We start from the raw sequence: 26,951 nt of genomic DNA on the forward strand, positions 1-26,951 counted from the left end.
ACCACAAATGTGTTTTAGCATGTTTCTGTTTTGATTGTTTGATACCAGTCTTCAAAAAAGATGGAATAAATGGCCGATCAATATGTGAATATTGGTTCCTTTAATCCCCTTTTGGCAATCAGAACTCCTGTATTATACTCTGACTATTTAATCTTTTAGCTGCTTAAAAAGACAGATCACTTACAGACTGCCATTTTAGTTCATATGTTTTAAACCCCTGTTAAACACGTGCAGAGGTATTTGAAGACTGTGTATCCTTGATGAAAACGTGTTAATTTAAATAAAATTGGTGGAATTATATATCGAAACCTTTGTTTCTGGTCAATTATGTGGGGCATACCTGTGCTCGGACATTCAAGTTTCTGTTTATTCCAGGCATTGGCCGCACTCAGAAGAGAAGGCAATACATGCTGGGTACACCAGGATGCGCTCACTTCACCTTTCTGGTACAGAACTGTCTGACCGGCTCTGAAAAAAACTGTGCCTCGAAGAACCACCCACGCTATTGTTCTCAATAACTATATTCGCATTTCTCAAACTCAGAATTGTCCTGAGCGCCTCTAGGCTGAAATTCAATGAGCCATGTACATTTTTGAAACAGCTGAAAATGAGGATTTCGGATGGAAACGTGACGTGTTAACATGCTTTAAACAAACTTCACTGTAAAATATATATTGTAATTATATTGTAATATAAAATATCAGTTTAACGCAAACACGAGTATTTGTGTTGGCGCACTTAAAACGTGCTATGCAGTTTATCAAAGCCAAAACAAAACAAAAGTAAACAATCAAATGACCTCAGCAACTAATTTTGAACTGGGAGCAGGAATCGCCCCGCCCCGCATCTTCACTGAGAAAACATCGCCTTCGTTTCAGCGGCGTTACCAACAATAGCTTGAAGGCGTGACAAACGCAACTTTTGTAGTGACGCAAACATTTTTCCCATTCACTGTCTGGGAGTTTTATGGCAGTGACTGTGAAGCTATACACTACTTTTCTAGTTCTTGTCACTCACCAGCTGGTGGACACTGTAAGATGAGGAACATGACTTTCCGGAGGTTGAAGAAGCATAATTCCAATAGAACGGCTCCCCCGGACAGCGCCGAGATGCATTTTCCCCCTTCCAGAACAGACAATTGCAAAACCTTGGTCTCCCTCAAGAATTCATCGGATGTTTACAATTACAAGACTCTGGCGTATTCTGGGGAAACGTTGCCCCGACACCACAGAAAAGTATGTATTCTGTTTTTATCAGCATTTAAAAATACTATTGTTGTATACTGCAGTGTGTTTTTTTTCCAGCCAGCCAGTTGCATCCAGTTACATCCGAAGTGTGTTGTTTTGGGCACCATTCAGCACAGTACAGTCGTCTGATGCCGATAGCATCTCATTAGATGTGCTCTTTACATGCAACTTTGGAAGACACATATACGCGCGCGCGCGCGTGCATTTACTGCACTGCTGCCAGATGATTCTCTCGGAATAATTTGACTTGCTGTTCTTTTTATCTAAACACAGGAGTGTTTATGTTCCTACGCTCACATTGAGTGCACATGCTCAGGTGGAGTGTCTGGAATTCATTACGAGCGGAGACAGGGGTCCTGGAAAGTCTTGAATGTCGAGAAAATAAACTTTTGGGACAGGGAAACAATCGAACACTGCTGTGGTTCTGTCTTGCTGGATGCAAACTGGAACATATGACGTCCGCAATACCACCCAAAGCAATTTTACTGTTAGGTTTGCAAAGTTCGTGTGGAATTTTTCACCGCACACAACATAAAATGCATGCACGTGCGATTGATCTACATATGTAGACACCTAGCTCGGCGTGTTGGCACCTTGGCAAATGACTCGCAAGTCCGTGAGTTCTCTGTGCCCAGTTATATTTTCTCAGGTGATCAGGGTACAGACAACGCTGCTGTTAAAAATGAACGGGCTGTGCAGTTAGAGAGCATCAGGCGACATGCAACGTCATAGACAGTGTGCGCTTGTCAGAGCAGACATTACTAAGCAGACCGACAGCAGTCGATCTCTGCGAGAAGCGAAGCGTATGGCAAGCCGTTTTAACATTTAATAGCTAGACTGCCAGTGCATATGTATTGCAGTTATCGTAGATTGTTTTTCCTGGTAAGAATTCTATTGCAGACATCCAGAATGTTCATTCTGGATAGGAAGAAAGACATTGTGGGCATCTTAAAATGAAAGCCCAATACACATGAATGGCAAAAGTGACGTAATTTGTCCTAGGAAGAATGACGTTGTGGAGGTCTGAAATGTCAATTGTGGATAGGAAGAATGTCATTGTGGCTATCTGAAATGTTCATTTTGACTAGGAAGAATTGAATTACGGATATTTGCAATACATATCCACTTTAGCTATTAAATGTTAAATGGCCACTTATACTTTTTAAGGATTTAGATGTAGACATCTTGAAATACAATTTCTACTAGTAAGAATGTTATTGTGGATATCTTTAATTGCCATTCTGACTAGTGAGAATACAATTCTGACTAGGAGAAATGTTATTATGGATATCTAAAATGTAATTACAGATAGGAGTGTGGTTTGATTAAATGTTAAAATGGCTTGCCATAGAAGCGCCATTCAGACCTTACAGTCTGGCTTGGCCCCTTGCTCAATAGCACCTTTTTAACATTTTTTTTTAACTACACAAAATGAGGGTGAACTACAGCATATGTGTTAGTCTATCCATTTAATGGATGCATTGTTTCTGTTGTAGTCATTAGCACTGTAGTTTTGATGCAGTTTATTGACTCCATAGGGATAGACTACAGGCACTTTTTCTAAATGAGATGCGTGGGGGTTCTTTCCTGACTGGCAGTGCAAAATACAGTGCTACTCAGTAGGATAGAGCCAGATCGATAAAAAAAAGACGTACAGTTTGAAATTGCATCTTAAAACAAATACATTTATTAGTTGAATATTCAGTTACAGTTTAGTAACAGGAAATGGCAGTTTTATGGTCATAATATGTATTTGTAATGGTAGAGTTGTGTGGAAAACAGCACTTCGGATGCCCATTACCCCCATAATGTGTTTAAATTAACACATTGACACAGTAGATTAAATATTTAAAAAAATATATAAGTGTTGTACCTCCACAGTCAACAGGAGGTTTTTGTAGCGCTTTGCCTGCCCCTGTCTGAATTTGGATACAGTCTGCTGTTTAGTTCTCATTTACATAACAATGCCTGTCTCCCCATAAATTGATTTTGACCATCTGTCAAACATATCCTTATATTTTGTCATCCATTCATACAAAAGCACCTGTCAGCACTTTGTGAATGATTTGGGTACATTTTTTATGCTCTCAAAAAATAAGTCAGTTTTTTCATAGTGGTGGTCGTCAGAATATTACATAGTATTGGTACGCACTTTAACAGTTTGTTGGCAATGGTTTCTTGTAATCTCTTAAACTGTCCTAGAGCCTGTGCTGACCCCAACCCACCTCACCACCAACACCCACCCCCCCCAAGCAGGCCTGCTGTCCAAAGACCTTGCTGTATGCCTGTCATTATTAAATGTATTGAGTACACACAATGGTAGCAGTGTGCACACAATGTAACCACCATCATCACAAAGGCTAATGAATCTAATCATAATGTATTTTAATAATATATTTTCATTTTTCCCTTTAACATTTATTCATTTGGCAAACACCCTTGCCCTGAGTGACCTACAAAAATTGCATTCAGCAGGATTAGGCAAATAGCCATATAGATACCTGATCATTAGAGCCATAGTTGAAATTTAGGGCCATTGTGGTAAACAAAGAATATGGTACTACTGCCATTTTCTAGCCACCAGCCTTTTTACCAGCCCAAAATAAAGGCTTGAAAGTACCTATTAGTCCCAGCATGAGTACAATGTCCCTTTGATTCAAAGCTTTCCAGTTTCCAGTGGGTGGTGTTTGAGGGTCAAGTCAATAAAAACACCTTTATCTACTCTGTACTGCATCTTTTAACTAGCATTTTAGTTGTTCTGTTTTCTTCTACCTGCCTTTGCACAGATATGTTATGTCCAAGTGGAACCTTTGCTGGAGTAGTCAAGGTGAACAGGTTATGTGGCTGATAGACATAAACAGATATTTAAACATGTTAGCATGAAGCAGACCAGAAAGAGAGATCAGGAGGTACTAGTGTGATTGTATGGGGCAATCTGAATTTGCTTTCCATCGTAATTGTAAGGGAAAACGGAAAGTTGTATAGACAGTGTCTCGCGCGCATGAAAAGTGTGCCGCTTCCCTGCCAGAAATTCAAGAACAACAAGATTTGCGAACCAAGGGGCTGCACCATTAGTGGACAGAATGAAGTGGCTGTCCAAATCATTGCCCGTGCCTCCTACACAATAACCACAACAATGCAGAAGAAGAGCAATGCAGGGGCCTTTCATGGGAAGGGTGGGTAGCATGTGGAAACAGACCGAGTCATTTCAAAAGCTTGGGACAGTATTTTGGGAAATAACGTGTGTAAAAATAAAATCTTTTATTGCCAAGGGGCCATCTAAGAGAAGGGTACAGATGTGGAAGCAGGGGCACCTCCAAGGGGTGGCTAGGGGTGGCCATGGCCATGAGAATGGGTATGGGGTGGGTAGGTTTTGTCGAAATTACACATATAAACATTACATACATAGAAACAGACCTGTTGCTATTTACAAGAAACAAGTTTTATTTGTGTTTTAATTGTAAGGTCCACCACCTGAACTGGATTGTACTGCAATATGCATTGCTAGATGAATAATAAATCATAAGAACATTATTGTTACGGACAGGCCATTTCCTTTGAGATCTAAAATGACCCTTAAGAGTTCCAGGAGATCTTATTAGTCCCCAGATGAGCCTGTTATTATTGATACACATTTTGTTTACACATACAGATTTATTTAAGTAAATTTCATTTTTAGTATTAGTGGGTCCCTAAAACACTTCGGCTTGCTTGGTACAATATGAAAGGAGGGTTGGCGTTGTTTAATTAATGAGTGGTTTGACCCTGTGACCCGGGGCGGTACGTGGAATGAGGCTATTTCTGGTGGGGTTGCGCATGCACCGGTGTGGCTGCTACTGTGGATCCATGCGGACTGCTGAAGCTGGTCTCCCACGGGAAAACTGAGTACCCTACTGCAGTTTGTGACCGACCACTCTACCGCGACGTGTTTTTGCGTTGTTTCCTTTTCTTTGCGTTAAGTCCTGGGAAGGCGACCAACCGAAGAGCACCAACAAGTATAGCGCAGCTGAAGCTAACGGGGACCTTTTAGGTCACGGAATGTGTGAAGCTTTGCCGTCCGTGTCCCGAAATTCTAGGTAACGTCAATTCTTCATTTCTTTCTGTTGTATTTAAGCAAGCCGAATGTGTACTAGCTGCACACCGCCCTGAGAGGTTCCGGGGATAGTTTTGATAACCCCTTAAGATAACGGTATTGCCTGGCGTATCTGTAGGAAGGTAGACCGCCAATGCTGATAGGCTTGCAATATCCCTGCTCAGGGAGGGCGTGACATTATCTAGAGTATCAAAATACATAGGTCTACAACATGAAACATGATAATTAAGCTAAGGTTATTTGTAACCTTAGCTAGCTATAAAAATGAAAGAAAAATGCTTGAGAGTAACACCATTACAAACGTCATTATACACTTATATTGATTTCCAAATTTGGCTTTGAAATGTTTTGTAGGCCTACTATTATTGATATTGTTGCCTACATAAGCTGCTTTTTAATCAATGAGGTTGTGTGAAAAGGTCGCTAGCCTACTAATATGAAAGAAATAGCCTAGCCTTCATCATGGCCAGAGTATGCATATTTAACATGTTTCATACAATTGCCTTTACTCCAGATGCTATACCAGGTTACTGTTTTAAACGTATCTTACAGATAATGGTATAACGATCATTGCTTTGTCTTACCAAATGGTATGCTGCCAGTTCACACACAAGCCACCTGCTACTGCTAACGTGCGCAAATTCCAATTGCTGTCAGTGGAAGTGCTGATGATGCAAAGGGCTGCACTTGTGCTCATGCCCAAGCAGCGATATAGGGGCCAAGCACAATGAGGGCTTGTTTTGCAATAAGACAGACATTGAAACCATTAAGTGTGTTTAACTTGGCATAAATGAGGGAATCAGAAGAAGAAAGAATTATGATTTTAGGCCATGCAATTCAAAAGATATGGTAGAATATAAGTATAATACAAATGATATGCAATATGTTTTATAGCGCCACCTAGTGGTCAAACATCACTAAAACACTTGGGCACCCTCAGGGAATAGTCGCAAACAGAGGCACCCAATTTGGTGTCAGGACACAAAAGCACTGCTTAGATATGGCCTCACTACCTGTTTGGCATCTTCGCTGTTGACTTTGTTAGCGCATTACTACTGAGTGCTTTACATAAACAGAAAATCATGGATAACTTTTGTGTGGCATGCTCTCAATATGCTCTGACTCAATTTTCGTGAAGATTGGAGAACATTTGTGGGAGGAGTAGTGAAAAGACTGTTTTCATTAACATTAAAAATGGCGGACAACCAAATATGGTGGAAATGAAAATTTTACATCTGTTCAACTTGACATGACTCAAGGAATCAAAAGAAAGAAGAATCATAGTTCTAAGCTAAAGACATCAAAAGTTATGAGCAGGAATTCAATTGTTTTAGTTACAGCGCCACCTAGGGGTGAAATGACACAAAACTTCTTGGATACTCTCAGGACTGTGTAGGAAGTCCATATGCCAAGTTTGGTGTGAAGACACAAAAGCATTGCTGAGATATGACCTCACTTCCTGTTTTGAGTCTTCGCTGTTGACTTTGTTAGCACATTACTGGTGAATGCTTTTCATAAACATAAAATCATGGATAACTTTTGTGTGGCGTGCTCTCAATATGCTCTGACTCAATTTTTGAGAAGATTGGAGAAAATCTGTGGGAGGAGTAGTGAAAAGACTGTTTTCATTAAAATTCAAAATGGCGGACAACCGAATATGGTGGAAATGAAAACTTTACATCTGTTCAACTTGACATGACCCAAGAAATCAAAAGAAAAAAGAATCATAATTCTAAGATAAAGACACAAGTTATGAGCAGAAATTCAGTTGTTTTACTTATAGCACCACCTAGTGGTGAAATGACATAAAACCTCTTGGACACTCTCAGGACTGTGTAGGAAGTCCATATATCAAGTTTGGTGTGAAGACACAAAAACCTCACTTCCTGTTTGGTGTCTTTGCTGTCAAACGCATTTGCATGTTATGGGCGAACACTTTGGAATATCTAAAATATTTGGATTACTTTGTCAGGCGTGGTCTGAAGATGATATGTACCAAATTTGGTAAAGATTGGACAAAATTTGTAGGAGGAGTAGCGAAAAAACAGTTTTTGTAAAAATTCAAAATGGCGGAAAATCCAAAATGGCGGACTTTGACGGCAATGGGTGCGTTGGTCTCGGCTTGACTTAAGGAATCTAGGAAAAAAAAATTTGAAAAAATTCCAACAGGGTCAGGAGTTATGGCCAAAAATGTCAGCTGAACTTTGACCTAATGGTAGCGCTAGAGGGCTTGATTGACTGACCCCAAAATTGGTGAGTGGACAGCTGGGACTGTCCTCTGTGAGTGTGCCAAATTTCATAAAAACAGTACGACCAGATCTATGGGCTGCCATAGACTCCCATGGCAGATGTATAATAATAAGAAAACTAACAATTACAATAGGGTTCCAGCACCTTCAGTGCTTGGCCCCTAATTAAGCATACACTCGTCTCGGAGAAGTTCTCAACCACTGATTTGTATTGTATTGTTTTTTCACATTTCCGCAATTTCGCAATTTCAACCTCGACTCCGCAGAATTATCAGACACTGACCACTAATGACAGGACTTGTCCAAGTTCGAACTGGAAAAATGCGTATTTTATTGTTTTTACTGCAGATTTCAGATGTTTGTTGTTTTTTCCTCTTATAAGACGGATGTGTTTAAGTCCGGTCTCCCTAGGTTGCTATAAATAAATTAGCTGGTTACGTTGATTGCGGATAGCCTCTTAGCCAGTTGATTACATCACACAATTTAGTAATACATTGGCATTTAAAACATAAGCGTGTTTTTGTTGTTTCAGTTAAGATATATTTTGTCATCGCCATTAATCGTGTTTAGGCTTAGAGAATCAAATTATCTACATAACTTTTACCCGTAATTGCATTGTATGTAGCTAGCTAACATTAAAAAAAAACACTCATGCCAGATGCCACAGCCTGCTTGTGTCACTTAGTGTTGCCAAGCATCCCATATGATACAGAATTGTTTCGTAATGAGGAGAAAAATATTGCATTCAGTATCTCCAAAGTTTTAACTCCAAAGATTTAAATCCATAAATTCAGTTTGTTTAAATCCAAAAATCCAGTTTGTTCTATTGCATTTGGCCATTGAAATATCTGAGTCTGTTTTCGTGGAAATGAATTGCTGTTATTACATTCCTCACCCCCAGTGGTTACCATGCTAGTGCCACCCCAAGATTTTCACTTGCCCCACCTGGCCACCCCATTGAACATTTTCTGGGGGCACCACTGGGTGGAAGAAGAGAGCGCCAGCTCTCTTCATCAGCTCACTCTCTGACTGTGTCAGTCAGAATCCTCACATTCTGATTATCTTCCAGTGTCTCATTTCTCTCTCTTCTTGACAGGGTGGGTCGCAGACATGGAAGTCACCTGAGCAACAGAGGTAAGCCCACTCTCTCTGTAGTCCACTGTGTCTCTCAGTCATTCCCCCTGAACATTCATACAGGTTTACTGTCTTGATCCTCCTCCAGTAGGAACCAGAGTTGGTGAATATATGCTCTCATCCTTTGGGATTTGGGATTCTCACATGAGGAGGTGGAAAGATTTAATCTAGTGAAGCACTGCTGTAAATATCAAAATATTACAAAATATGCACTATTGTAATCACTCATGCTTCATGCATGCCTCATGCCAAACCCCACTCTGTGGTACAATGGCAAACAGTCCATAGTGCACTGCTTCACATCAGAACTCCCCTGCCATGGTTGCCGGCATTGGTTTGTTGGCATCACACATGGGCCTGTCTCCAGTGGAGTCTCCTGGGATTAGACTCATTCTGAGCTGTGCAGCTAACTTTTTTTAAGTCACTCACAATTACATGTTTGTTTTGGTCCCTCTTTTGTTGGTCAAAACATGATGCTTATCACCCAGAAGACGTAAGTCATGTGACATCTTTGGAGATAGAGGTCGGCCCCCACCCCACTGTGAGACCTCTTTCTGTATGTCACAGCTGTTTTTCTCTCCCACGTTTCAAATGTAATGAGCCAAACCTCTCTGCAAAGCAAAGTACCATGTACCATGGAGAATAAGAAGATTAATTGTTAAATATTAATTATGAAAAGCTCTTTCTGCAAAATCCAGGGACACTGGAAACCTGAACCTGAAAAAGCCCAAAATGAGGTAAACTCCCAAACTCTGGACACAGATTTGGAACTGCATTCACATACAGAAAATATTACAACTTCAACCCTCTATTTACCAAGGGTTTCCCAAGGTGCAACAGTTGCTTGCCACATTGCATTCAAATGTGCAGAACAATTCTGTTGCTACTCATAAGGCACTTACTTGCCTTTTTCAACCCACAAAACTCACAGAAGCTGAATTTCAGAGTGGTTTTGCACCTTACATTTGAGCTCAATAGTGGTCTGTGATAAACCTGTGACATTTCAAATCTTCCTTTAGTTTGTTTTTAGTTTAACCATCCCCAAGACACCACGGATCCCTGCATGAACGAGGGCCAATCTCCTCAGGGAATTGATTTGGCTGTTGATTAGGAAAACAAATCTGACTTTGTGCCTCCTCTGCCTTTCAGGAAAGTCATTGTCCTGGAGAAGAAGGATGGGGAGACATTCGGCTTTGAGATCCAGGTAAGAGGATTGTCTGGGCGGCTGGAGATCCTCTGCGATTTGGGCCAGATAACAGTGCTTTGAGGATCCATATTATCCTTCAGATTAAGAGCATCAGGAGCAGATTAGCTTCAATTTCACTACAACCATCTGACTTAATCCAGAATCCCAAGCAGGAGAGGGGGTGCGAGGGGGCTTAATGCTTTGGGTCAATTTGTTAAAGATCCTTAGCTCTATAGCACCTTCTGGTGTCCTGTCAGGTAGGGGTGGTCAGTATAAATGGTATAGGAAGTACACCGGTATGAATTTGCCCTATGGTATGGATTTTAACTATACCATGCTGACAGGGAGAGACCTCACAGATCTAGGTGTAACTTCATCGAAAAGACACAATACTAATTGCTTTATCTACATACACAAATCTTTGCTGACCTGACAGTGATTAATCTTTTCTGAAGCACTGTGAGTTTGCGCTACTGTCAGACGCGCACCCATTCTCTCTCGCTCACACACACAAAGCAGTAGCCTAACCTCACAAAATGTAGCCTATATACAACGACATGACAAAACCCTTCAAAACCCAAAACCCAACCCTACACAGGCCAAGTACTAGGGATGAGGGGAAATTAGTGTGTGCATGCAGGTGAACACAGCGTTTGGGCTCATCTAATTGCAAACTGTCATGACTCTGTCATGAACCATGGCTTCTCGCTCCTTCTTCATCACAAACTTTGACTTTGATTGCAATCTTGATTAACTTTGTTCGTAATTGAACTATTTCTTTCACTTGCTGGACATTAAGACCTTGTTTACACTTGGGCCCTGTTTACACTTGGTTTGAAAATGCATCTTGGGCCATCAGATCCCAAGTGGACAGCCGAGACACATCGCCGTGTGCCTAACATGCGTCTCCAAGGTGTCCAGCTGACCACTTGTGTTCAGATTTTGTTACTGCCTACGTCACCCCACCTACGTCAGTCTGTGTCGCCAGACAAGTGCCAGATTTGTTTAGCACTAGCTGGCTAAGAAAACAGAAATGTTTCAAGAACTAATATACATGTATGGGCTATTCCAACTGTTGAGATTGGCAGGACAAAGTCATTTGCAACTTGCAAAAGAGTGCAGGACAAGACGAAAAAGGAAGAATGTTATAAAAGCATTTTTTCCAGCGTTGGCGCACTGTCACCAAACAACCACCACATCCTGCATTGATGACGTATTTTTCTGTTACGTCCTTGTCCGGAACGCATCAGGACGCACTAGCGTTTACACTACAAAAGATATATGGTCAAATGCGTCCCAGGCCACCTCAGCAAGTGGTTTGAGTGATCGGATCACAATATGTCTTGGTGGTCGTTTACACTTTTATTTAGTGCTTTCCACTGCCGCTAATTATTATTATTATTAACGATGTCCAAGTAGATTGTATGCGTATACAAATCAGCTACCTATCACCTGGTAGTGCAATTCCTAAGTCCCATAACATCCCCCTCCGCTTGCTTTTTTCCCCCTTCGGCTCTATACTGATCTCATACATGGCCTCTCTGGAATCCGTCGTAGCGACAGAGAACTTTAATCCCCGAGTCAGTTTTTTTTCTCTGTGCAGCTTGATTTCATTGTATTTCATGAAAAAGTGTTTTTCAGAGATGGAAGTTACTTGTGAAAAGGTATTTTTTTGTATTTATTATTGCAGTTTTGCACAATAAATGTTCTTAAAATGCCTGTGTACTATGTGAAATATGTCCTAGTAATACAGTTAAGAGTACAGTAATAGCTGCCATGCAGTTGCCATACCAGTGCTTTACCCCTTCAGAAGCATTTATATTGAAATTTTAAGAAAAACAAATATACCGTGATATATACCATTACCGTCTGTGCTTCAAATTATATTGTGATATAAATTTTAGGCCATACCGCCCAGCCCTACCATCAGGCATCTTTGAGTTTCTCAGGTGATGTCGCAAGAGTTGCACACACCATCCATTAAGTGTTTGCCTTCCTGTGGTGCATTGTAGGATTTGTAGTGCAAACACTGCATTGACTGTATGCATATTCAAAAATGGCATTCATTCAGTGCCCCTGCAAAGAAAAATCCTAAATTAACTTATTATGGGACCATCAGGAAGACAAAGTCTTCTATCTCTTCTATTATAATTGCATTACCACGCTCTCTGTTCCGAGTCCTCTAACTTCCTCCTCCTCCTTAAAAGGAGGTCTCTGTCAAAACTTCCGCCTAAACCGTTCGCACCACAGATACCAAACCAATGCCAAATCATTTTAACAATGTTTAAAAAGCGCTCTAATTTTACCCACATTCAAAAGTATAGGACTGGACAGCGGGCGGATTTCACTCCCTCGTTTGAACAAAATGTTTTTTTAAACTGCCGTATCTCCGGAGGAAAAAATGTGCAGAATCTCACAATGTCTTTGGTTCAGCTCTGTAATGTACGGTTTTTGAGATATGAGCCTTTGTTCGGTCTTTGAGATCCCCTCACTCTGACCAGTTTAACAGTTGATATTTAAATTTTTGCAACAGAGCCAATCAGAGACAGCTGAGGTTAAGTTACTGCTCTGTCTCAGGCTTCAGCACCACACACAGAGGGAGGGGGGAGGGAGATGGCAACTCTAATGCACACAAATTCGCACGTATGGTCAATAATGCAAACAGGCAACCACACATCGCATTTTCTTCAGGAAATGCACACAAACTAGTTTATTATTAACATTATTTGGATCATGTTATTGAGATGTGGATATATTTAAGATAAAAATGTCCATCACTGTTTTAGAGTGAACCTGCATATATCCCACCCTGCCATGCACTGGTTTCAGGAACACAAAGAGATCCCTTGGGCCAGATGTCAGGGATGACTGTTTAACTAGTACACCTGTAGACACACATTAGAGTCTGGTTTATAAAGTTTGCCCACATGAGTAACACAGTTTCGCTAGCGTAGGCAATATACCAAGACTGTTGGGTCTCTGGCTTCTCCTTTATCAGAAAATGCCAAGAGCCAGCTCTTTTACGAATGTAGTTATTGTTTTAGGTCCTTGCCAGGCTGTGTTTGACCATCAGCGTTCCTCATGCAAATGCAGGCAATGGTCCATTTACATCTGTGATATCCGTTTGTGTGGTGTGCACCTCTGGGCCTTTCCCCCACTGCACTGAACATTTAATCTGATGTCTCCAACTCACATCATGTTGTAAATAACATAGCTGTAGGCTTTCACCTAAACAGCACAGAGCCTCAGTTTAAATGCCTCACTGGTACCATAATGCTATGTACCACCAGAAAACCACGGATAAAGATCTGCTGTATCAGCAGTGACAGTTTTCAATTACGCTGAAATTGCCTCCGCATAAGGTAACTGCATCCAAGCTGTGACACCGTACAAGACAGCACTGCAGTGCTATGCCCACCCATTTCACCTGCTCCTGGGGGGTGTGAAGCCAAACAAGGGTGAAAGTCCCCTGCATGTTTGGTGGCTGTCACGTTTCAGGGGAAGTTCCAGTCTGAAAGGAACACAGTCACTTGCAGCACTTCAGGACTTACCAGGGAAACAGCTGATAATGAGTCACCTGTACAGGGAAATCTGTTGGTGTGCAGCCCCAGAACCAAATCAGTACTGTTTTCTCCTTGTCGAGGTGGAGTCATAGTGGGAAATGTTGATGATCTCATTTTCAGTTCCATTTTGAGATTATGTTACAGTAGGGCCTTTTTTAGCCCAATGTGGACTCCACACAATTTTTTCTTAATGTTATGTGGAGGTTATTACATAAAAGACCACTGAACATATGTTAGAAGAGGGAGGACTGAGACATCTTAGACATCGCAAGACTGAGTATCGCAGGATTCAAATTATCACACATGCAAATGGGGCCTTTGTGAGCGGAAAACAGGATGTCCTGCATACCTTTCTGAGTATAATCTGGTGCCTGTCTTCCTCTATCTGCCTTTATCTATTCCTCTGCGTTGGAGCTCAGCTTCCTTTGTTCACACAGCAAATGTTGTAGAACCCATTCAGCTTATTCAGCAACCACTGGAGTTGTCACTCACTAGTACTGCTGCTACTGATGCAGCTCAAACTCATATTACTGCCACTGTTACTGTTACTGTTACTATTGTTACTGTTAGCACAGCTGCTTGCTGCTACTGTTACTACTGCTACTACTATTCTTACTATTGCTACTGTTACTACCATAGATAGAAATGTAGATACCCCATTGGCCGCTGCTGTATGTCGCCGCTATGCGTCTGCGTGGTCGCCATATTGGAGCGGTCAAGATGTGCTAGTAAACAAATACAATGTGTATTGAGAGCTGCAGACTTCTCTACAAAATCAACTGTAACTTGCTTAATTCTGAACCTATTTTCATTAAATTTGGTTTGTTATAAATGTGAGACATTGAACATGATATTGGAATTAAATTGGAATTAAATTCAGTTACTGGGGGTGGATCTAATCAGCTCTATGCCAAAACATTAACCTTCTGAATAGCCACAACTTCCTCTGTTGATCTCAGTTGACTTCATTGCGGGCAGATTAGTACGTTTAGATTAGATTAGCCTTGGCTAGCATAAATGAGCTGGTGTTCGATGGTGTCTGCTCAGCCTCACAGCATTAGCATCGCACACTGGTCACACGCGGCAAGTGTGCCGCACGCCCCGTGGCAAGCGACTTGCACATCATTTAGTCAGTTCCTCTGACTATCACACCTTTGCATTTCAGACCTATGGGCTCCACCAGGAGACCCAGGCATCCGTGGAGATGTGTACGTTCGTCTGCGAGGTCCGTGCGGACAGTCCGGCCCACCGAGCAGGCCTTCGAGATGGTAAGCAAATTCCCTCCACCCATCTCTTCCTGGTGTCTTGATGGTGTCTTCCACCATCAGCTTGATAGTTAGTTATTAAGTAGTTATTATGATGAATACAATTAATTAGACACAATGTTACTGGACAAACCTCACAGCATGTCTGCCTCTGAGCGCATACATTTGTTTTGGACATTGTTTTTGGGCATAGGGGCAGCAGTATAGCATAGTGGTTAAGGAGCAGGACTCATGACTGAAAGGTTGCCGGTTCGATTCCTCATGGGGGCACTGCTGCTGTACCCTTGGGCAAAGTATTTAACCCACAGTTGCCTTAGTAAATATCCAGCTGTACAAATGGATAACATTGTAGATGCCTGTAACTGATGTAAGCTGCTCTGGATAAGAGCATCTACTAAATGCCAAAACTGTACTGTAAAATCAAATCTATGTTAGTATGTTAAAAGTGTAAATTCCTCTCAAAATGTAGGCTGTTGTATTGAGGTCTTAGCAGTGTATGGACCTACAGTAACCACACAGCAGGTGAGGTGTGGCAGTCGATGTTGACTAGACCCTCCTTCCCACCCTTTGTCCCACCCGTTGTCTCTCTGTCAACAAGAAGATAACACGCGTCCAAGCAAAAAGCCGTTAAAGTGCAAACAGGACAGAGCTTCCTTGTTCTTCAGGCTTACAGTATAGTCCGGGAGCATGGACACGCGGAGATGTGTCTCAGTGTTGCCAGAGCATATTTATCTTTTGTATTTGACTGTCAGAATTATTTACTCATCCATTCAGCCGCAGTCTTGCGCGTAGGTGGAACATGTTGGTGTGAAGTTCACGGGCACGACAACATTTGCCCACCTCTCACCCAGAGCCGGCATTTAACACCTGAGGCATTTCAGTGGCCAGAATACACAGTTTAAGGAAAGGGGGTTTTAGAGAAGTGCTCTCTCCCTCTCTCTGTCTTTCTCTCTCTGTCTCTCCCTCTCTTTGTAACTCATGGTTTCACTTCCTGCATTGTTGACGTACGTTGTGGTTTTTTTTTTTTTGCTCATCTCTTACAAAGGAACATGAGTTCTAAAGAATCCATCTGCACTTTCATCTGCTTCAGTAATAACATATTACACTGATTACAAATCTAATAACATTAGGAAAGAGAGACTCTTGTTTCTGTGTGTGTCTTAAGAGACAAGAAGAACTGGAAAAAACAAATCCATGCAGCCATGTCACATTAAAGAGAAGAGGGGAAGATGTGTCCTATGGGTTGCGTTGGCACAGAGAGGTGGGAAGCTGTGGGTTTAAGATTAATGACCCATTAATGATCATGAGCCTCATCAGAAAATGAACAGGAGCCTAGAGCATGAAGCTGACTGCAACCTGCAAAAAAGTGGTTTGCTGGTAGAATTGTAACTCTTAATTTTTGATTGGTTTGTTTGCAGGTGACACCATCTCAAGTGTCAATGAGACCAGCGTTGAAGGGTTTCAACACACGGAAATTGTTCAGCTGATACGGTCCTCAGGAAACACCATCAAGTGGGTAGACTGCTCTGAGTAAACGGTTGGGAAATCTTATCTTTCTTCTGAGCCGCAGTTAACTTTTTTGATAAAAATGTGTGCTCAGAAGGAAAAGGGGAAGCTCCATATCTCTCCCCCATAATCTAGTGCAGGTGTTGAGGGTGTGACCGTTGAACTTAAGACCCCAAACAGTCCAGACAGCATGTTCCTTTTTTCCCTGCTTTATGTAAATGATTAACTAGACCAGCAGAAGGGCTACACAGGAGTGCATGTAAATTAATTCCAAAATTCTCAATTTTTTTTTTTTTTTTTCAAAAATGGTGTGGTTTTCTGAAAGGCTGCACTGACACCCCAGCTGAGTAGAAAGAGAACAGCTTTGGTTTTTGTCAGAAAAGAAGAGCTGGAAATTGGACCAGATTCGTTACTGTGCAGGGACAGACATATCGGGTGGACCGCACTCTCCTTCTGTACTAAATTTCAGAACCCCCCCTCATAAACAGTGGGAGCTGTCTCCCAGCTGGGCCTGTTAACACTTAAGAGCACGATAAAGCCCGCCTCTCTCTTGCTGTCCAATTTCCACAAGCATAACCCGCTAGCTGCAGTTGGCAACACAGCCTGCTGAATCAAAAAATACATCGGCCTTGTAGAATTCCAGCCCCTGCCAAGGGTGTGTGTATGTCTGCCGGCTTCTGGAGCGAGCTGGAGTGCTCTTCGGTGACTGGCCCAGCTCAAACACGCCATGCGGTCCATAAAAACAGTGTTTATATGACCGGACCTGTGAGATGCCTCTGCAGGCTGGCGGGGGCTTGGGTTTCTCCTGGTTTCAAGAGATCTCCCTTACAGATTCTACTTAAATGTTCATGAGTCATAAGTCATTAGAGTTTTTTATGCAAATTATATTTTTTATTTTAGAAAAATGTATAAAGATACTCAAATGCATTTCTCAAGTAGGTTGATAAAAAAGCAGTTAAAAGTCAGTCGATGCATTTCTGTCAATGACAAATGTTTTGGTACAGAATGCACTTGGGTTATGTGGTCTGAGATGGTGTGGAGGAAGTCACATATAAATGCCTTGCCATACCATTAACAGGTCCCCACAGACTATCTGGTAAATTTAAACAGCACTGTCTTTGGATGCTTGACAGTTAAATGACTGAATTGGCCATAACTCCTAGATAAACATGAAAATGATATAATGAACATGTTTGCAACATCTCAGTGTGGTGGTGCTGGCAAAACACATATATTGTATCTATTGTATGACAGATTGATGAATTTCCATACAATTCAGCTCAACATAGAAGGGAGTAAAGTGCATCATGGGAGGTGACTGGAGGTGTTCAAATATGTTCCATTTTGCATGTTTCTCAGGCTGGAGACAGTGTACAGTGACTCCATACGCAGAGCAGAACTGGAGGCCAAGCTACAGTACCTAAAGGTAAGACCAGAAGACCAGGGGTGTATGGTTCCTCTTTTTGTCTCTGCTCTTTGGACATGGCTGCATGGATGTCTAGACATTACACCACAGGACAAGCTAGCACAGTTTGGCTGATCTCACTGATGGTCACCTGAGTATGAATAAGAAGAGTTTGGAGGTCAGGTCAAGCGGGCAGGATGGATTTAAAAGGGAAGTTTGTGTGTCAGTGTGACACTGACCCCTGTTTCCATCGCGATAAGGTCATCTCCACTGTAGTTACTGTCAGTAAGAGGGTCTTTGCATTTGTTGTTCTAATGTGTGTCTCTCTGTTCTGGACTTCTGATGATATTCCTTGGTCAATGAGTGACCACTGTATCAAATGGGATCTTTTCAAATGACTTGGTGTTTTGTGTGTTTTTTACCAGCAAACCCTGCATGAAAAGTGGGATGAATATGAGATTCTGATGAGGAGAGAAGAGAGACTAGTGCACGGTGAGTTCACTTCCAGATCACAAGTTGTCAAGTATCCACAGCTTTCTGTTCCCATAAAGGGATCCAACTTGAATTTTATAGCAAAAAGGAAAAAGACAAGTTATGTTTTTTTCTTTGCCGAGCATAAGTATACTAACCCATGTACCTACACACATGCATATCAAAAAAACACACATCAGTGCTGTACCTGAAACGTGGAGGCCATGTTTACGGAATACTCCAATCTGACACCACCTGTCTGAATTTATCTCCATCAGGTATGCGGGTAAATGAAGCGGCACTGTACAAGTCCCTGGAGTCCGCCAAGGCTTTAGTGTATGGCAGCCTGCATGAACTGAGCCCTGCCCCCAGCCCCACCCCCAGCCACCCTGCCCACTGTACCATGAGTGCCAGTGGCCAGCCAAACGTGCCTGTCAAGGATGGCCCACTTGCCCACACCCTCTCTCACCAGGGCGACCACACCAACAATTCCTCCAATGGCTCCACAGAGAGGCAGCGGCAGAGGGTCATCCGCACAGCCAGCGACCTCCTCACCACTGCCAAGACACACCTAACCCGCAGCGCCAGTACTCGCAGCTACCTGAAGGGGGCGACAAGGGACAGCATTTGGGAGAAGCCGGAAGGCAGCGGCCAGGATAGCTACAGATCCCTACCCCATAAGGCCAAGCAGAACAGTATCTGCAGGCACCTGCTCAAGTTCCTGCCAGGACTACAACGCCCCCTAGAGGAGGAGGAAAGCAAGCCATAACAAGGTTCAGGATTTGCGGGCTTTAAACCAGATGGCTTGCAAGTAGCTTTTTGCAGTGTGTATGCCATTACTTTTTCTTTTCACTTATTTAAGTTATTTAAAGTTATTTATTTTGACTTTTGTATATGACACTTTTTGTCTTCATTTGGGGTTTTGTAATGAAAAAATACAAAAAAAGAAAAAATACCAGCAGATCACACAATGTAACAGTGCCCTTTTTCGTGACGGTGCCTCTCTGGACATTTAATTTTGTATTCTTCACAATAACGGATGGATCCTCTGGTGATTTCTTTTGTTATAGACGAGAAGTAAAAGTGTGGCAGTGGGAAGCTTTGTCATTTTCATTTGTACAACACAGAATTTTGATCAATGTTTCCATGGCTTTGAAGGTCAGACACTCCAGATACGCTGTACAATGCTGCAAGGTTTGTCACAGTTTACCCAAAACAACATTCCACTCTGTAACCTCACAAAAAGGATACATCATAACATCATAAACAAGCAGAGAGAGGTTTTCATATTAGAGGTTTAATTCAAAATGACATTATAAAAAACACATGGCAGCAAAGGAAATGGATGAAAATCAAGAGACACTGCCACTCAAACATATTCTTTTCCTATATATCGTGTTCCTTTTAGAAGCTCTTACATCTCAAAGAGGGTGCATGGTGTTCTTCTGCATGTTTGATTGAAGGCAGAGATAATAGGGTCTTAGTTGTGTGTCATTCACTCCGCTGCCTCACCCATGGTCAAAGCCCAGAGAGGAAGTGTAGAAAGAATGCCAGAACACTGGGAACACATGCTGCTCTATAGAACAAGTGCTGTAGCACTGTCAAAGTGCATATGAATAAAACATCAGCTCTGACATCAAAAACAACCCACACAGCCACATACAGTGGCAGAAGAGCCAGCTATTATGGGCCACAGCTAACCCTTACTCTGGTTCATCGTGTTCAGAGCTTTTGAAACAAAGGAGTGTTTCAGACAGGCTATCTCTTGCTTTGTGTCTAAGAGCTCAAACACCCTCCTGTGAGAAATGTGACCATGCCAGAGGCAGGATTCCCTGTTGACTTATAGTAGGAGATTTCAGCAGTGCAGCATCAGACACCATAGACGGCCTGGGAATATGAAATCCAACTTGATTACAATGTGTACACAACGCACAGAATTGGTTCTCCTTTTAGGTGTTGTCACTGGATAAATCCAAACTGGGATTTCAAGGGTCAGTGCACCTTACAAGGAAGAAAAGGATCTAAGAGGAAAAATATGTGCAGTATACAGCTGGAAAAAGGCCTATTAGTATAGAATATAAGGATTCTATTAAGGATTTCTCCTCACCTGCCACTTGTGGCTGAGCTCCGAGCATTTATGGCTTGTGTGTGTGCACTAGATTCTGGTGTCCACTGTTCACAAAGGCACCATTGGAAAAGTTTCTGCCTTCTAGGCTTTTGGTTAGTGGGAGTCAGGGGTGGGCTGCTTTGTTAGAGAAAAGAACAGAATCACTGTATCCACTGTCCTATTGTGCATTGTGATATCACAGGAGCTGGCAAGTGGGCTAACTAGGCTATTCTCCCACAATGCCTTGGGACAATGAAAACAACTGCTTTAAAGCCATGTGTGACCACGCTAGCCACTGGACACAGCCAAAACATTAAACAGTCAAGCTGGTAATGTTTGTCAGAGACAGACAAATCACATCAGAGGGAGGGTGGCGCTGTGCTTGGCTAAAGCAGTGCTCCCTCATACATTTCAGCTGGGTCTCCAATGAGTACTACAAATAAAAATGTGTAAATAGGCAAAAGCTGAGCAAATAACTTTGCAACATTCTAATAACACATTAAAACTCTGCTGGAATTTAGCTCCAGTTTAGCTGTTTCTCAAACACTGCACTCCTGCATTTCAAGCATCCTTCTTAAGCACCTTGTCACTGTTCAACAAAAAATTACAAGGAGGTATGAAGCTGACAGATTCAGACTTCTCTCATGAAAAAGGTTTAAATAAAAAATAAAACACAGGAACAGAGATGTACAAAATAAAAACATAAATAAGACAGGATAAAACTGGTAAGATGGTTAAAACAAGGCCTAAAATGTATAAAACCCAATTTATAAAAACACAAACCCTCCCCAGTGCTGTTCTTGCTTCCCTCCTCACAACCCACCTTTTAACACCTGGTGGGTATGGCTGCTCAACTAACCAAATCATCAATTATCTGATGCTTGATTGTTCAGAGGTCAGCACGATTATGTAAAACTTCTAATTGTGAGGTTCGGAAATGAAAATGCATAGGGGCCCTTACACAGCACATTCATATCCACTCATGAATAAAAACAGCAAGGAATGAAGAGCATCCACAGTGAGGACTGTATCCTCCCAGGGGTGATGGTGGGCTGTTAGTTGAATCGAGAGGGTTTTTGATCTTAGCGCTGGTCTGGTGTTGAGTCTCTGGATCATTCTCGCTGCTGTCACTGTGGCGAGCAGCGTTTGTGCTGAGCCAGGGAAGGAGTGTAGAGGATGTGGGCTGAAACAGGAAGGGCAGCACAGAGCGTGGGGTGAGGCTGCGCACAGATAAAGCACCCATGACACCACGCAGCAACCTGGGTTTCCACAGCACATGCCGGATTTTTCTGATAAACTTCTCTGTAAAGTTCAATGCGGGAAAGAAGAAGAAAAAGTCTAGCAACATTTCACCAAAAATATTTTCAATTGATGGCAGAAAAGCCAAATCTGTCAGGGCCTAACAGGGTCCAAAGAGCTAAGAACAGTAATGTATAATGTTTATGTGTCAACTTAATAGAAGCAAAAACATATCCTGTACTTTAATAGGGTTGGAGGGTAGTGTCTGGGATATTCAGCTCCATCACTGAAATGATGTCCTTTACTATCAGTTTTGACTGTTTCCACTTTTTCCTTCCATGGTCCAATCTGTGTTTTAGCCCTTGGCTTCATGAGAGGAAGAGCCCTACAGCAAGTGTTCTTCTTTGTACAGCTGGTGATGATACTACTGAGGTCAGATGCACCTATACAAAACCTCAACTTAATCTTAAATACTTAAATATTCTTTAAAAAGTGTCAGTGGATCACATGACAGCAGCAACATGTTAAGATTGGCCCTCATTTATTTATTTATTTATTTAAGAATAGTGAGAAATGCAAGGGGGACAGCAGAATACTTGCAGTGTTCCTCATCTGGCCTATAGGACAGTGGATTCTGGTCATTCTGTAATTATAGCTCCACACCAAATATGCAGAGATCAGAGGCACCAATTCAAAATGTCAATTTGCCACAATTTACTCTTAAATACATATCACTAAAAATAGTGTTATGACATGCCATTAAACATTACAAGCAATCGCTACTGTTGAAATGGTTGAAGTAGTTCCTTATTATACAGCGTTTAGGTGTTTGTCTACGATCTGTGTCAGGGCCAGTTTGTGTTTTATAACTCTCCTATACTATACTTCTATGATAGACAAAGGCTGGGTTTTCATCAACATTTGCCCTTAACTCTGACTCACAGTTGTGTGACAACACAAGAATTGCTTTTGCTTTTATTCTTCATAGTCACAGTTCAGGGCTCAGACTCAATCAAAATAATTGTGCTTGTGTTGAAAAAAGTATCACTTTCATTTATTTGTCAGTCCAAGTTAAAGACAAGTGTCGATTTGTCAATACATTTGTGTGGCAGCATAGGTCCATACATGAAACAAGATGACACCAGATGCTGACACCTTGATTCTTACGTGATTTCCAATCATGTAAATAATAGCTGATCTAAACTTTTAACCTGCTTCCTTGAAAATCCCCCACACGGCTTTGTCTCTCATTTCAGCTGAGGCAGGACACCGCCTCGCACTAACTAGAGCAGAGAGATAAGTGTGCAGACTTAGCTGTCAGACTACATATCATAGAGATGCTGGGCTGTCCACACGTACAGCACACTTTCTGCTGCTGAGTAGGTGAGGAGCAGGGGAATGCACAACAAACGCCTGTGCTGGCATGCATCCTCTCACCATGCTAGGGTGACAGGTGCAGTGAGTTGGCGAGAGGCTGTCTGACCATCAACAAGACCAGCCAACCAGTAACTAGACCTCCCTCCTTGCCTCAGTATTGGTGACAGTGGGCTGACCAATATCAAGCTTTGCGTGCATAAATTAGATACCTGAGCCCACAACAATACAAATGTAATATAGACTTTGTTCCTCAACCTGTACAGTTGTTCTTTAGTCTGTGTGTCAGTACTCCAGCCCCCTACCTGTTGTTGTGTTCCCCCCGTCTGTCTATGTGGTCCATGTGCTTTTGTTTTTCCTGCCCTGCTCTCCGCCCTGTCCCCGCCCACCTCATTTCCAGATCGCTTCCACCTGTCTGCCTACTCACCTGCATCCCATCGCCTCATCAGCTCAGCCCTATTTATAACCTGCTTGTCTCTTGTTGCTAGCTCGTTCCAGTATTTCTCCTGTTACGTTTCCGCTTTAGTTTTCGTGCCGCTACAGCGGTGTTCTACTCCTGCCTGACTTCGGACCTCGTCTCTGCCTGCCATTCCTGTCTTGGTCACCTGTAGTGGTGGGCAAAGCGAGGCTTTGTGAAACACTGAAACGTTCGAAGCAATTGTGCCGGAAATTGTTTCGAGGTTTCGAAACAATCCGACACCCATCTCCACGGTGACAACTACTGGCCAGTTTTGCGATCGTCACATCTTGATAAATCTGTTCTGTGAAATAACGACTCAGACAAGCGTTGACAAATTCTGAACTGCGTATTATAACGGTGGGTTATGCCAGGCTATCAATACAAATGATCATTACATATTTCGAAGAAATCAGCATACAACAACCAACGAAACAAAAACTTTCAGATTGTCAGAGACAGCAAATTAGAACTGTAGCCTAATGAACAGTGTGTTTCAATAAATTTCTTTTTTTATGTTGTGTTTACAACATAACATCAGTGAGGCTATTTCAATTGCTTGGTATTTTAGTTTCATGTGTAAGACATGAAGGAATTTAGGAAATCATACACCTCACTTAATTTGGGGTTTCCAAGTGGAAATGATCCTACATCAGATTCTCCATTAATCTAGTCTATCAATCAATATGTATCACTAACCTTATATCTAGCCTAACTATCACTCACTAAATCGCACTGTCAATCGCAATATGTCTCAAACTCTCTCTCCTCTTATAAAAACCCTCGAAGTTGGGATGCGACTTTTAAGCATTATGGGAGTTTGCGGTTGAGATAGATGTGTGATCAAGTTAGTTCCAGACACTGTCAATGATAATCAAACGTAGGAGCGGCGGGTATACAACCTGTCGAAACAGGGGTGAAACGCACCGAAGCGTCACTTAGCCATGGTCGTTTTGAACCACATCTCGGACCAGTGTTTCGAAAAGTCTGCGCTTTGGAAGCTCGAAACAGCGTCGAAACGTCAGTATCGAGCGTCCCATCCCTAGTGACCTGTTCTGGTTCCCCACCCGGTTCTGTCCCAGCCTGTTCTCGTCCCTGATCCCCGCTCCTGGTTTGTGCTTTGCTCTGGACTGTCTTCTTTGACTGTCTTTGACCCTCCATGTACTGTTACCTCGAGTCTGCCCAGTGATTCCATTTAAAGTCTGTGAAACCCGCACTCGCCTGGTCTGCGTCTGAGTCTGCGCCTGCACCCTGACACCAGGGGCGTAGGAACTTGGGGGGGGACGACGACAACTAGTTCACCAGTAAATTAATTTATCTAAATAAGTAAAAACATTACTTGCAGTCGTGTCACAACTGGCAAATTTAGAATAAAAGCCCGACCCCTGCGCTCAGCAGCAACTGGACGCCTCGCTCCTTGCATGGTCAAGCCAGGAGGTGCTCGTTCTGCCAGACATCGGCGTTTCACCTACATCGCTCCCCAGTGGTGGAACGAACTCCCTGTCTTGCTACGGACAGCTCCTTCACCCCATTCCTTCAGACGGGGCCTGAAGACGCACCTCCTCAGACTCTACCTGGACTGACCCAGCACACAATTGCCCCCCCCCCCCCCATAGTACTGTGTGCTCTGAGCTGAGAACTGTCTGATTGTGGAACTGTACACATCCTGTCCCCGTACTGTCGCTATACTTGCTGTATGCACTTTTGTAAGTCGCTTTGGATAAAAGCGTCTGCTAAATAAATAAATGTAAATGTAAATGTAAACCTAAGCCTTAACCATGCACCCGCTCCCCGGGAAAAGAAAAGGAAAAAAAACAGACATTAGATCGTTTTTGGAGTAAAGACTGTATGGTAGATGATAGTGATAGGCGTGTATGGATTTATTTAGCGACCAGTTTTCACGTTAGTCATCTTTTGAATAATTGGGCGATTGTAGCCTAGGCTATTAGCTAGCTAGTTTCTGTACTGTTGAAACTACGTTAAATAAAAGTTGATTTCAGGATACGTTGAATTCATGTTAAACGACGACCGCAAGCACAGTAAACCCATTAAACAGGTTTTTATTTTAGAAGATAACTCAGGGCTCCCGCTCGTTGACAGCAGATTAACTGGGACGACACAGCCAGAGGCTCTGGCTACAACAGTCGTTTAAAAAAGGACGTAGGAAGTATTCTCGGCTACTCGCCACACGCTATTTTCGGTATCAGATTCTCTGTAGCCTACTACTGAACAGTATTCTGTTTGAGTATGTTGTAAAATTTCATATATAACATTAGCTTGTTACTTATTTCGCTGATCGTTAATGAACAAGCTAACGTTAGGTAGCCAGCTGTTTTGTCACTGACATAGGCCTATCGCTGAGGTAAAGCTAGGTACTTTAGGTTAGGTAAGTTAGGTTAGTGAGGTATCAGCTAGCTAGCTAGTAATACCGGTGAGAGAATTATGTGATCAACTTCGTGAAGAAAACTTCACCCCAGTATCCAGTCGACATTTTAAGTTTTAGAAACTAGAGACAAATAAATGTTTTAATTAAGTTAAACAAAAACGTACACACAGTATGTACTGTACTTCCACGCTTTCCTGTTGTTCAAGGCCATAGATTTTCATCAACGTTGCACCTGTTTTCCCTGGCTATACAGTGAGGGAAAACCCGTCTGCTGTGTGTAGTCCATAATTAGTAGTATTTTTCATCATGTGGTTGATTAGTTCAGCCTTTCTTCAAGCTTATTATAGAAAGCCAGCTTATTGTTTTTGTTCAGTTATGTCGTTCAGTTTTTGTTATCTAGGCCTAAATCGACAAAGGTTGATCGTGGTTTCAGGTAGTGATAACGCACCGATAACTGACTATCGCTAGCTACTAGCACGCATTTTAACACTCATACTTATCTAATTAGTAATTTTCATTCACACAATCAGTGGCAACTTTATGTAGGCTACTAAGGGATGCACCGATATCAGCTAGTATTTGTTAATCGGAGATCGGTCTATTCCTATTCATTTTCACAATCGTCGATTGCCTGACACGAAAAATGAGGTGATATTGCTGAGTTGTCTACGTAGCTCATTTACTGTCATTATTTGACAACTTAAGATGGCTAGCTTGCCAATTTAGACCGTTGTTAGCAAAGTTTCAACACAATGTTAGTTGCATTGTGCAACTCCAGTCTTGCACTCTAAACTAATTCAGAGGACCTTTAGTCATTAAATATATATTGTGGTGAGATAAAAAAAAAAAAATCAAGTTCTATGATATTGTTAGACTTTTTGTTTGTAAATGTTCTCTTGAGCTCTGACACACAAATTGCACCTATTGTTTCAGCATACTGTCATGACTAACCCGAACTTAAAATCTGATTCATCAAAGAGCTAAGTTCAAGTCCTGGTAACTTAAATAAAAAAAAATAATAATAATTTAAATTTGTTTAAGGACTTATTTTCTCAACACATTCGTTTGAATTTTATGCTTAAAATTATTTGCATTGACTCAGAATTCTGTTGGTGAGCTAATAAAACATCGAATTCGGGCAAGTCTACCCTGAAATGTTACTGTAGCTAAAAAGAACAAGACAGCCACCTACTTAATTAATGTTACGGGAGCATATTGGAGAGGATGAAACAAGCATTAATTTAAACATATCAGAATAGAAATCCATTG

General features: G+C 42.0%; 1 protein-coding gene across 1 annotated transcript; it reads left to right on the plus strand.

Moving 5' to 3' along the window:
* The first annotated feature begins 911 nt into the window (after positions 1-911).
* LOC118779899 (general receptor for phosphoinositides 1-associated scaffold protein-like) lies at positions 912-19,016 on the plus strand. The gene is made up of 8 exons (XM_036532220.1): positions 912-1,235; positions 8,686-8,723; positions 9,873-9,927; positions 14,638-14,740; positions 16,156-16,249; positions 17,603-17,669; positions 18,074-18,140; positions 18,398-19,016. The coding sequence occupies exons 1-8, from the start codon at positions 1,038-1,040 to the stop codon at positions 18,886-18,888; spliced, it is 1,113 nt and encodes a 370-aa protein (XP_036388113.1). The 5' UTR covers positions 912-1,037; the 3' UTR covers positions 18,889-19,016.
* The last annotated feature ends 7,935 nt before the right edge of the window (positions 19,017-26,951 follow it).

The sequence above is a fragment of the Megalops cyprinoides genome, chromosome 6 (genome assembly GCF_013368585.1).
Source record: "Megalops cyprinoides isolate fMegCyp1 chromosome 6, fMegCyp1.pri, whole genome shotgun sequence".
In the NCBI taxonomy this organism is placed as follows: Eukaryota; Metazoa; Chordata; class Actinopteri; order Elopiformes; family Megalopidae; genus Megalops; species Megalops cyprinoides.